Source organism: Babylonia areolata, chromosome 5 (genome assembly GCF_041734735.1).
Source record: "Babylonia areolata isolate BAREFJ2019XMU chromosome 5, ASM4173473v1, whole genome shotgun sequence".
Classification (NCBI taxonomy): domain Eukaryota; kingdom Metazoa; phylum Mollusca; class Gastropoda; order Neogastropoda; family Buccinidae; genus Babylonia; species Babylonia areolata.
Window position 1 is genome coordinate 53,676,785 of NC_134880.1, and position 13,211 is coordinate 53,689,995.

General features: G+C 41.1%; 1 protein-coding gene across 1 annotated transcript in view; it reads right to left on the bottom strand.

The window, feature by feature from the left end:
* Positions 1 to 2,079: 2,079 nt before the first annotated feature.
* The window catches only part of LOC143282179 (uncharacterized), a 214,240-nt gene continuing 203,108 nt past the window's right edge, over positions 2,080 to 13,211 (bottom strand). The window contains 6 exon segments of the mRNA XM_076587751.1: positions 2,080 to 5,020; positions 6,118 to 6,263; positions 7,076 to 7,227; positions 8,772 to 9,069; positions 10,497 to 10,826; positions 12,114 to 12,405. Of these exon segments, the coding sequence (XP_076443866.1) occupies positions 4,652 to 5,020; positions 6,118 to 6,263; positions 7,076 to 7,227; positions 8,772 to 9,069; positions 10,497 to 10,826; positions 12,114 to 12,405 (1,587 nt within the window). The 3' untranslated portion in view covers positions 2,080 to 4,651.

Below are 13,211 nucleotides of genomic sequence, written 5' to 3' on the forward strand. Positions count from 1 at the left end.
GTGGGAATGGTGGTTTCGGCCAATGGTGGACCTTTTTGCCACAAAGTTCAACAACAGACTTCCCACTTATGCCTCTCCGGTCGCTGACCCAGAAGCATGGGCAGTGGATGTTCTCTCTCTAGACTGGAGCAGTCTGATTGCCTACTCGTTTCCTCCCTTTCCAATTCTGTCCAAGGTGATACGGAAAGCCAGATTGGAATGCCCGCTGCTGATCCTCATTGTGCCGAAATGGCCAGCCCAGCCCTGGTTTCCAGACCTTCAGTTCCTGACACATGTTCCACCCCTGGAACTCGAAACTAAACCTCATCTGCTGATGCAGCCTCGTTCGGGCATTCCTCATTCCAATCCTCAACTGCTGCACCTGCATGCGTGGCTGCTGTGCGGTCGGAACTGTCAGCATCACCATTGAAGTCTTCGACCCCTCTGTCGGCCTCTGTGTCGGCTGCGCTGACCCAGGGGGGGTGCTTCCTCTGACCTCCTCTCCATAGTCACCAGAGCAAGGAGGCAGGGAACGGAGACTTTGTATGACTTTCGCTGGAAGAAATGGTTACAGTGGTGTACAGCTCAGGACATTCCCCCTACTGGCCAACTTTCTGGCTCACTGCTCCTCGGTTCCCAACCTGTCTGTGCGAGGGTACAGGTCTGCCATCTGTAGCACAATCAAACAGCTTGGTGGTCCCGCCTTTGAAGCGGATTTCCTGCTCAGAGAGGTGGCTAGGGGCGCCTCTCTGACCCCGAGGTCCCTTCCCCCTCTCCGAGGGTCAGACCTTTGTCTGATATTCTTGCCCAAGATGATGAGGATAGGCATCTCTGCCCTGTTCGCTGTCTCAAATACTATTGGGATTGGTTTCGCCATAGGCGTTCTTCTCAGAGGCGTCTTCTCATCTCCCTCAATGAGAATTACAAGAAATACATCGCTGCAGGCACCATTTCCCGCTGGGTTTCCCAAGTCATTCGTAGAGCCTACTCTCATGCACACAGGGATATCAGCTGTCTTAATCCCAGAGCACACGAAGTGCGGGCCATAGCTACTTCTGCTGCTTTCCAGCACTCAGTGCCACTGCAGCATGTCTTGGAGGCAGCCTTCTGGCGGTCTGAGAATCCCTTCATCAACTTCTACCTCAGGGATTTCCGTATGACCAGGGCTGACGGTTCCAAGGGGAATTCCTTTGTCGCAGCTAACACTGCCGTCTCGGTTACAAGGGCTCCCCATACGAACCAGTAGGCGTTGCCCTCCTCCATTTGCTTTAAATTCTGCATCAGTTTGACATGGTACAGTATATGACACCAAAGGGAGGAGTTTGTATTATACTCCATGTTTGGTGTTACATATACTTACCATGTCAAACTTGAATGCCCACCCGTCCGTCCCCGCGTCTCCGCCGTGGTTCTCATGGGGCATTTTCTTCGAAGGACACGGAATGATTCAGTGCTTATAGCTTTTAGAGGCGTTTGATTGGCTAAGAGCGGACCGGGCAAGACGGCTCGTCTTTTCACTGTTAGCCGCGCGAAATTTGGCCAAGCAGAGCAAACCGATAGGCCTAGTTTGCATCAGTTTGACATGGTAAGTATATATATCACCATACATGGAGTATAATACAAACTCCTCCTTTTGGTCCCCAGTTCCTCGGCGTAACCTTATTCCACAGTCGTGTGTGTGTGTGTGTGTGTGTGTGCATATTTTACTGATAACTGTGTATTTCTTTTGAACATATTGATATGCAGTAGTGCACTGTCTTGATGTGTGTGTGTGTGTGTGTGTGTGTGTGACTTGTTTTTATTCTATCGATCAACAGCTATCATGGATTTTTAATTGACTACTTTTAATCTCTTTTTATCGTGTTCATGATCATGTTTGTGTTTATAATGAGCCTGTGATTCCACAAGTCAATTTTGTTGTGTATTCATAAAGTAATTTGATTGATTTAGAACCTGCTCCAAAGCTCTGAGATAATCCAAAAAAAGGTTATGAAGATTTGTGTGTTTTTGGTGATCTGGTTGTAACCATTCTGAATCAACTAATTTTTTTTCATCACACACACATTTGCGCATGTATGCTAGATTTCCACACAATCTGAATTACTTTCTTTAAGAAAATACATTTATTGCAGTATCAAATGCAAAACAGTCAAAATGTAATAATCATATTATGCTAAAAAAATTAAGTTAACCATGATTTTACCACATTCATGTTACAGACGGAAAAGATACAAAAAAGATACACAAAACCAAAACAGTGTGACATATATCACTTGTCTGCAAAAGCAAGGAAAAAGAAGAGTGACTGCTTCTGTAGTTTGATCACTGATGGACAAATGCTTCCGCAGATTAATCACTGATGGACAAAACGTGTTTATACATCCCTCTCCTTGGAAACAGATCAACAGAAAAGCCCATTTTTATTTTCAGTCTGTTGATACGGAGAATACGAAAGTTCAATTCTAATAAAGAGCTCAAGTCTGAAAAGAATCCAATATAGTTTGAGTATTTATTTCTTACCTATGTTCTAATCAACAGGAATACATAAGAGAAAAATCAACAATGGCCTTAACAGAAGTTGATATCTGGACGGATCAAACAGAGTTAAATTACAACTGTTATGATAATGGTTAAGAATAAAAGATGTAAATGGAGTGGTGGGTGCATATTCAAAAGTGTTTTTCTACAAATTCAACATGACTGAACAAAAATAACTGCATAACAACCACCCAGAGTTTTGCGAAAAGCTTGCAGAAGGAGAACAAAAGCACAAAGTGTATTGCCAATGATATTATGATTGCTTGATTTTAACAAACACTGAAAAGTTTTGCAACATCCTCATGAATATGTGACCAGCACACATGATCAAAAGCACAAATGAAATTTGAAAATGTCCACAAACCACTCATAAAAAATTCATAAAAACATGAATTCGGAAAGGCAGAACATCTATCAAATTGCACAGCAGTACGCTTCCAGAGCAGGAGTAGAAATGAAACTGCACTGGACAAACAGGCCATATGAATAAACTTTCCTCCCCAAACAATTCAACACAGTTTGGGAAAAAAAAGGTGACTTGCACATCATATTAAAACTACTTTCATTTTTTAAATAATCATTTTCATAATTTATTTAAGATGAACTTCTTGTAACTATAACAGTAAAAGTTTTTAAACAGCCTCCATTTTGCTTCTGTGAGAAAAATCCATTTTTTAAAGAAATCCCTGCAGCTAATCTATAGTGATTGCTAAAGTGGTTGGGTTTTTTTCTTAAAAAAAACAAACAAACAAAAACCGGGGAAGACAAAGTGAAAAATATACTGAGAAAAAGATACAAAACAGAAAAACTGAAGAATACTAATCTTTTACCTGAAAGTTCCATTTAAAAACAGAATAATGATTATGGAATGTTGCAGTAAGGTCTGGGAGGAATATATTGAATGTCATGAAGGATATGTACAGATTTTCAGCATTAAAGCAGGCAACATAACAACAATGTAAGTGATGTAAAATTGTAACAATCCACTTGCAATGCAGAGGAACCAAAACAATGGATCATCACATTGCATAAAAATTCAAAAGTTCTTTCTTCAGATATATTTAAATATACTCCCTAAAACCCCATAGAAATGTATTTGATCCATTTTTTTTCTAGTGAGTTAAGACCTTTAGGACAGTTGCAATAATGTTCAATGCTGCCCTTACAAACATTTTTTATCTATTTTATTTTTGAAAACTAATTCTTAGACAACAGATGAACAGAAGGTAGCTGAGATGACAACTTAGAATTAACGTATGCATCCAAGAATCTGCTTACGAAAAAAAAAAAAAAATGCTGAGCTTGAATAGGTCACTTCTAAAATGACTTGGTGAAAAAAGCAGCCCACACCCTGAACCAATATATTCAGTGATTACGATGGTCACAAAATGGTAAGAAATATTTTGAAGAAAAATTATGAAAAGAGAGCAGAACTTCATCAATAAGGATAGCTAAAGTGGGTGGGGTAGGGTGGCATTTCTGTTTTTTAAAATGGGGGTGGGGGGAAATAATAGCATAAGATGATTGCCGGCAGCATACACTGTGAAAAATTTGCAAAATAATATGCTAATATGTATTTGTCGTTTTTTTTTTCTGATTAATGATTTAAAAGGCTAAAAGATTTTTTTTTATATAAAAAAAATAATAAAATATACATATATAAAAAAGCACACACAATTTATCTTTTTAATTCATGACATATTCCATCAAATATCTGAAACAGAGAATGGATTTCAAGATGCACCATTCTTTTCATATGTACATTCCACCCAAATATGTACATGCCCTTTACTCTTAATCTTTGTGTCCACGTCTAAGCAATTCAAAAAATAAATTTTCCAGTTCTGTGCCAGTTTGTGTTTTTTAAGAAGTCAAGTCTGTCATGTACACAGAGTATGCTCCCTTCAACCCAGATTCACATATGCATAACAACTGCTTCAGGTGAACACAACTCCCCCCCCCCCCCCCCCCCAACCGAAAAAAACGAAGAAAAAAAAAAGAGAAAAGATTTTCTGTTAGCAAGAAATATCACAGTCTTTTAATCGATCACTTTTTCCATTTTTGTTCTTTGTGCCCTGAAACAAAACAAAAAACAAACAAACAAGTTGTTAGCAGGAACTATGAGTCTAACTGATCACTTTTTTGACTTTCGGTCCTTGCGCGCTGATTTTTCAGCTTTGTCACCAGTGGCCGTGCTCGTCCTTGCAGCTGGTCCCTTCTTTTGAGGAGCAGGGCTGGGGTCAGTGATGGCTGGCTTTTCCAGGAGCTGTTCGATGCGGGAGCGTTCAGCGTTGAGTTTCTCCAGCAGTGCCTTGGCCGTCTGGAGCTGTTGGGTGGCCTCCTGCTGTTTCTGGGCATGCAGATCCCGCTCCGCTCCTTTGCTCCTCTCCGCCAGCTCCATTTCTGACGTGATGTCTTGTTCGTGTGTGCGTATAGCGTCTCTCACCGAGATCTGCTGTTGGCATACTCGTGCAAAATCGCCGCACAAGTCGTCATAGTCATCCTGCACAGCGCAAGAATCCCAAAATGATTTCATGATGATTTTGTGTATTTCTTCTTCATTCATGGGCTGCAACTCCCACGTTCACTCGTGTATACACAAGTGGGTTTTTATGTGTATGACCGTTTTTACCCCGCCATGTAGACAGCCATACTCCATTTTCGTGGGTGTGCATGCTGGGTATGTTCTTGTTTCCACAACCCACTGAACACTGACATGGTATTTTATCTTCTGCTTGCATATACACACGAAGGGGGTTCAGGCACTAGCAGGTCTGCACATATGTTGACCTGGGAGATCAGAAAAATCTCCACCCTTTACCCACCAGGTGCCATTAGATTCAAACTCTGGACGCTCAGATTGAAAGTCCAATGCTTTAACCACTTGGCTATTGCACCCGTCTATTTTGTGTATAATTTAGGAAAAACAAACAAACAAAACCTTGGTTGTAAATAGAGTCAAATATGGTGAAAAGGCCTTTTTTTTAAGAAGGACTAGCAAAATATACTCGAAAAAGTGCAAAAATCATCTGTACAAATGTACAACAGAGTATGCAATTACAATTACATGCCTTATTTCTTATGTTGTTGTTTCTTACAAAATATACATATCATAAAGACATGAAGGGGGGAAAGGGTGAGGTGGGTGTGAATACTTCTGAAATGTCACAATCTTGTTCAAGTTCCTTTTCAATAGCGTCATCTCAGGCTGGTGAGATTCGTCTTCTTCTTCTTCTGCGTTCACTCGTATGCACATGAGTGGGCTTTTACGTGTATGACCGTTTTTACCCCGCCATGTAGGCCATACTCCGTTTTCGGGGGTGTGCATGCTGGGTATGTTCTTGTTTCCATAACCCACTGAACGCTGACATGGATTACAGGATCTTTAACGTGCGTATTTGATCTTCTGCTTGCATATACACACAAAGGAGGTTCAGGCACTAGCAGGTCTGCACATATGTTGACCTGGGAGATCGCAAAAATCTCCACCCTTTACCCACCAGGCACCGTCACCGTGATTCGAACCTGGGACCCTGAGATTGACAGTCCAACGCTTAACCACTCGGCTATTGCGCCTGTCGGTGAGATTCGTCAACTCACCTGTGATGCTGTGGAGGTGTCTGCTGCTGAGGTGGTCTCCTCTGGTTCCGAGCCCTGTCTGTTGGCAAAAGTCTGCCACAGGGCGTGACCACTCAGGTTGGCCATGCTGAAACTGGGAGCCACCTGCCTTGTCAGCACTGTGGTACCTGTCCAAACAGCCGTCCCCCATGTACTGACATGCAGTTCAACTACCATGTGTGAATAAATTCTGCCAGAACATTTACTCACCTTTACTACAGATTTTGAATATTGTCTGCCATTTTTTTTTGGGGGGGTGGGGTTGTTTTTTGTTAAGTAGACTTGGGAATATCATCTGCCAAAATATTCACCAGTCTTCACTGGAATGATATCTGCCTGAAGATTTATTACCCTTGAAATATCATCATAATGATGGGAGAGTCTTTGAATGGAAGAGACCGCAAATATTTTTTCTTTGCTCCCTTTAGGGGTTTTCATGAATGAACCAGCCACATTACATAAATATGTCAGAATATTCCTGAATTAATTGCCTGAGTTTGACTTCTGCCATCCAGCTGAGTTTCACCCTCTATTGGTGTTCAGCCCCAAGGTAAACTTGTTCGGTTCTGGGGTCTTGGTGGTGGTGCTAGCAATATTTCTAACACAGAACATGTATATGAAAAAAGAAAACTGACGCAAAAAGTGTCTGCTTGGTGATGACACATTTACGTAGTTACCTCCCTGTGACCAGCGTGTTGGGGTTTATGTGTAAGTCAGGCATCTGTTTTTTTTTTTTTCTCTCTCTCTCTCTCCAAAGCAGATGTGGTGAGCGTACACGGATCAGTCTGCACACTTTGACACCTCCTTGAAACTGTAACTCCCTGTGTCTTCATGTGTTTTTTGTCTGAAGAAAACATTCATCATAAATGTACTTGTTTTGTAGTATCAGTAGAAAACAAAACGTTAGTTCGTTGATCACACAAAAAGAGCTGACACTAACCAGCAGTGGAGTATCGCTGACTGAGCCTGGTCAGTTCCTGAGACACTTCTCGAGCGGATCCTTGTGATCCTGCTTGACGAACTTTGTCCTCCAGGCTTCCCAGCATGCCCTGGAGTTTGTTCATCGTGGAGAAGTTGCTGTACTTGGACATCCTGCACAAATGTATGTTCGTCAAATCATTCTCTAAATTTCAGTAAATAATCACATTTGTCAAATAGTTCTGAATGTTCACCAGGAATGCGTTTGTCAAATGATTCTTATGTTCAGAAAATAATTATTCTCATGTTCAAAGAATAATTATTCTAATGCTCAGTGAATAATCACATTTGTCAAATTGTTCTGATGTTCAGTGAATGATTATTAGAATGTTCAGTGGATAATTACTTTTGTCATGTTCTGATGTTCAGCAAATTATCATTCCAATATTCAGTGAATAACCAAGTTTGTCTAATTATTGCAATGTCCATCTGATGTTCAGTGAACAATTACATTTATTAAACTGTTTTGATGCTCAGTGAGTAATTGCATTTGTCAAAGTGTTCTGATGTTCAGAAAATTAATATGTTTGTCGAATTATTCTAATGTCTTGAATAAATATGTTTGTCAAACTGTCCTGATGTTCAGTAAATAAATATGCTTGTCAAATTATTATAGGTCAAAAAAAGGTTAAGGTTTACCCCACATTATCATAATGTTCAGCAAATGATTATGTTTGTCAAATTGTTCTAATATTCAGTAAGTAAATATGCTTGTCAAATTAATATAATGTACAGTAAATAATAATGCTTGTCAAATCATTCCAACATTTAACAAATAAGTACACATGTGAAATAAGTTAAGCAAATAATTATGTTTGTCAAATCACTTTTATCACTGCCCATTTTTATATTCATTAAATTATTATGTGTCACTCTTGGTGAACAAGACTGAATTATTTTGGTAAAAACATGAATGTTAAAATGATTCATCAGCCTTGACGGCAATGATTGTGTGTTCACGCATGATTACAAAATTTAAGACACCATCAGAAGTATTTGAGAACAATACATAAATCACTCATTTTCTCTGTTATTGCTTTTATCATTATTTGTGGGGTGTGGGGTGAGGGGTGTGGGGTGTGGGGTGAGGGGTGTGGGGTGTGGGGTGAGGGGTGAGGGGTGTGGGGTGTGGGGTGAGGGGTGTGGGGTGTGTGGGGTGAGGGGTGTGGGGTGTGGGGTGAGGGGTGTGGGGTGTGGGGTGGGGTGAGGGGTGTGGGGTGTGGGGTGAGGGGTGTGGGGTGTGGGGTGAGGGGTGTGGGGTGTGGGGTGTGGGGTGAGGGGAACTGGTGGGGGAAGGGATGGAATGAGGAGGTTTCAACATCAAAAGTCACTACTCATATTTTGTATGACTTATCCAAATGATCATCTTTCTTTAAATACTGTTGTTGACATTTTACGTACATACGTAACTAAAAATTTTCTGGAAATTACAATTTATGCTTATGTCTTCTACCTCTCATGCATCTGTTGGTTAGCACTATCTGTAGTTAACCTGTATCTTAAGATTTCCATTACCTTGTGCGACCACATGGCTGTTGTGTTGTGACAGTGACTCAACTCTAATGCATCCAGTCAGCACTACCTGTAATTAACCTGCATCTTAAAATCTCTGTTACTTTGTGCGACCGCATAGCTGTCACATTGTGACAGAGACTCACCTCTCCTGCACCCGGTCGGCACTGAACTGTCGTCCGTAAGCATCCACCTCTGGCAGAACCTTCAGGTCCAACAGATCCTCCACAACACGGGTACGGGCGTCCTCAGTGGGGGCGTCTCCAAACACAGACTGCAGAGCCTGGCCCGCTGAGCGAGTGTCGGTCCCCATCACTGCGGCCACAGACTGGAGGGCATCCGAGGGGCGGCCGTGATGAGCAAAGAACAGTGAGTCACACACGACTGCCAACGCTCGCTGATACTCGTGCACGAAGGCTGGTTTGGTGTCGTCTCTCAAGTCTCCTGCAAAACGTGAACACAATGTCAAGTTGGTTGGGTTTTTCATGAACACTGAGAATCGGCCCGGACTGATTCATCAACCTTGACAAACAGCCAGCACTGATGACCATCCAGAAACAGAAACAAACCGAAAAAAATGTGCACCTAGGCATGTGTTTGTATGAATTAAGTAAGGAAATGTGCGTATGTAAATGCATGTACAAGCATGTGCAACAATACATGTGTATGTGCATGCTTTTGTGCATGCATGCTTGCATGCATGTGTGTGATTGCATTCACTTCCGAGTGCTATTTACAACCACAACAAAATATGTTAGCTCTTCTACCACAATGCCTGGCTCTTGTGTCAATATCGCTAAACCACAGGGCCATTTCCAGTCAGCGCTGTCAGTTTCAGTTTCTCAAGGAGGCATCAAGGCGTTAGAACAAATCCATACATGCTGCAACACATCTGCTAGGCAGATGACTGACAGCAGCATAACCCAATGTGCTAGTCAGGCCATGAGTGCATGCCTATATGTTTGTTTATCTATTAATGGATTTCTTCTACGGACCATTGCCAGATGACAACAAATTTGTTACCATGGGTTTTTTTTCAGTGCGCCGAGTGCATGCTGCACACGGAACCTCTGTTTAACATCTCATCCAAATGACTAGGCACCCAGTCTGATTTTCCAGTCAAACTCTGGAGAATGAGCAAGACTGGGATCCAAGCCCAGAACCTCATGGACACTGCACTGACAGTAAGTGTCTTAACCGTTCTGCCACCTTCTTCCAAAAGACCCTGACATGTCTGTTCTACCACAGTACATTGGCTTCGTCAAGTCTCCACTCTCAGCTCTTTCAAGTCTGACCTTAAAACCCACCTCTTCCCAAAATAGCCTCTCTTCCCTGCCTCTTCCTTGTCTTTAGTTTCTCCAGTTTTAGAGTTATGCGTGCGTGAGAATGACTGGTGCGAAAGCGCTTAGATTTGTCTATGCAGAAGATTCAGCGCTATATAAGTACCATTATTATTATCATTATTATTATTCTGTGTCAATATTCTTAAACAACAGGATCATTCCCACTCAGCACTGTCAGTACAATATGAGTTAACGGTTTTCACATATATATATATATATATATATATATATATATATATATATATATATATATATATATATATATATATATATATATATATATATATATATGTAAACAACAAAGAAGGGAACTAATTTCTACAGTATTTCCGGATATGTCCACATGTAATTTCAAGGACAAACAGTATATTTTGTGCACTTTTTCCAGCATCAATATGGCACAGAGGCCTGCCAAGGTGGTAAACTCCTCAGGACTGAACGGGTTAACCTGACAGCAGACTGCTGCTGCCCTGTACCAACCACACTGTAGTGTTCCACAACCCAGCACACATGCTTCTCTCCACTAACCGGACTTGATGTGAGCCAGGCAGTGAACCAGCACCAGCACGAACTCCCCAACTGTGTCCAGGCGAGCCGCACGCACATACAGGATGCGGTTGTTGGCGTCGAAGTGGAAGGAGTTGCGGTACAGGTTGCGCATGAGGTGGGGGTTCGCTGGGAGGCGGTCTGCCAGGAGGATGGTGATGGGGGCATGGCGACAGCGAGCCGCCACCATGCCGGCGATGTAGCAACCGAACTTGTAGATGACGAATGCCCGGGCGTCCAGAGAGCTGACGTCCACCGGGGAGAGGTCCTTGTCGCCAGTCCACTGGGAGTCTCGACTGTCCATGTGACCGTCTGAACAAAACAAACAACAACAAAAAAATAAGTACTCTGGCAAGTATGTGTTTGAACACTTGCATGTGGGAATGACATATTTGACAGTTACATACTTGACATATACTTGATTTTAGGCGAATATAAAACTGTGACAACATGAGAGCTATGTACAGCATAACTGAGCATGCTTTACATGGAAATGAATTATCATTATCATTATCATTATTCTTATCATAATCATTCATGTTGTTATTGTTATCATCATTATCATTATTGTTCTTATTATCATTATTATTATTAACATTCCTCCAACAAGCGCAGTTTTGGGGAGATTCGTTTGAGCTGTGCCCATGTCATTCCAGCACATGTGGAAATACATCCAAGGAAAAATATCCTCCATTCATTCCACTCCTTCATGAAACTGTACTATGCTTGATGTCTGACGTGTTTACTTCCCAAACAGACAACAGAAAAACAGGAAAGACAGCTGAGTTTTCAAAATGCGCCAGTGTGAGAGTTTCATTAATCAAACATTGTTGACAATACAGGTGCAGACAAACCAAGCTTTTTCATTGTTGCTGGCACTAGGATGGGTTTTTGTTTTTTGGGTTTTTTTTGTTGTTTTTTTTGGTCTTTGTTTTTTGTTTAATGTCTTTTGTTGAAGTGGTCATTACTGTAAAGCTCCTAAGGCCTTTAAAACAGGCTCATTATGAACTGACTTTTACTATCAGCCCTTGAAATAGGCTCTATATAAACAGTAGATTTCAGCCTTAAAAACAGATTCTATATTAACAAACAGTTACTGTCAGCATTTAAAACAGGCTCTACATGAATGAACAGTTGCTATCAGCCTAAATGAACAGTTGCTATCAGCCTAAATGAACAGTTGCTATCAGTCTAAATGAACAGTTATTATACTATCAGCTAATAAACATTTACTGTCAGTTAATGAAGTTACTATCAGTCTTTAAAACAGGCTCTGCATAAAATGTTTGGTTACTATCAGTCTTTATAACAGGCTCTATATAATGTATAAAACTAATGAACAGTTATTGTGCAGTCATTATATACATATATACATATATATATATATATATATATATATATATATATATAATATATATATATATATATAATATATATATATATATATATATATATATATATATATATATATATATATATATAACAAGCTCAATACAGATGAACAGTTACTGTGCAGTCATTACTGTAAAACTCCTAAGGCCTTTTTATTAAGCAGGCTCAACACAGATGAACAGTTGTTATCATCACAATTCCACACACCTGAAGAAGAGGAGGAGCTCTGCAAAGCCCCGTCAGCCACGGCCTTCTTCACCTTCTCCAGCTTCTGATACAGGGGCGACGCCATCAGGAGGGCAAGCAGCTCAGCTTCGTTCAGTGGAGCCGCCTGAGCGAAGCTAGCCGGCATGCTGCCCTCCTGGGAACTGGTAACGGACTGTTCAGGAGCCGCGGGTCCTGACTGAGGGCTGCTGCTGTCGCTGAACGATCCTGGCGCCCCTGCACCTTCCTTCCTGGCCAGGCGATCCACGTTGAGAGCTTCTTGGAGCGTGAGGGACTGGCGGGAGAAAAAAAAACATGGAACGGGTCTGTGTGAATGTTTGTCACACAAAGGAGCATGAGGGACAGGTGGGAGAAAAGAGAAAAGAAAAAAGAACGGGCCTGTTTGAATGTTTGTCTCCCTGGGGAGAGCAGCCCAAATTTCACACAGAGAAATCTGTTGTGATAAAATGAGAAATACAAATACAAATAAAATGAAAAATATACAGAATGTTCTGTTACATTGTTTGGCACATGAGACAAAAATGTAGAGAATGATCTGTTAGAATGTTTGGCACACAAGGCAAAAATGTGGGGAATGATCTGATGGAATGTTTGTCACATAAGATGAAAAATACACAAACTGCTCTGTTTTATTGTTTGGGACACAAGGCAAAAAATGTGGAGAATGATCTGTTAGAATGCTTGGCACATAAGACAATAATGTAGGGAATTAGAAGACAATTAGAAGACAAAAAACAAACAAAACAAAAAAATGTGAAAGCTGTAAAGTTAGCTGTGAGAATGTTTGGCACACAAGGAAACAGTCTGCTAGAATATTTGGCACACAAGAAAAAATTGTGAGGAATGATCTGTTATTGGAACATTTGCACACAGGACATAAAATAAATACATATGAGCACACATGTACACAGTTCACACATAAATGTGCATGCTCACATGTACACAATCTGGCACGAACACAGACATCTGTGTGCACATTCACACACACACACACACACACACACACACACACACACACACACACGCACTTATAGATGCACACACAACCTTATGTTTATTTCTGCCTCAGATAACATGCAT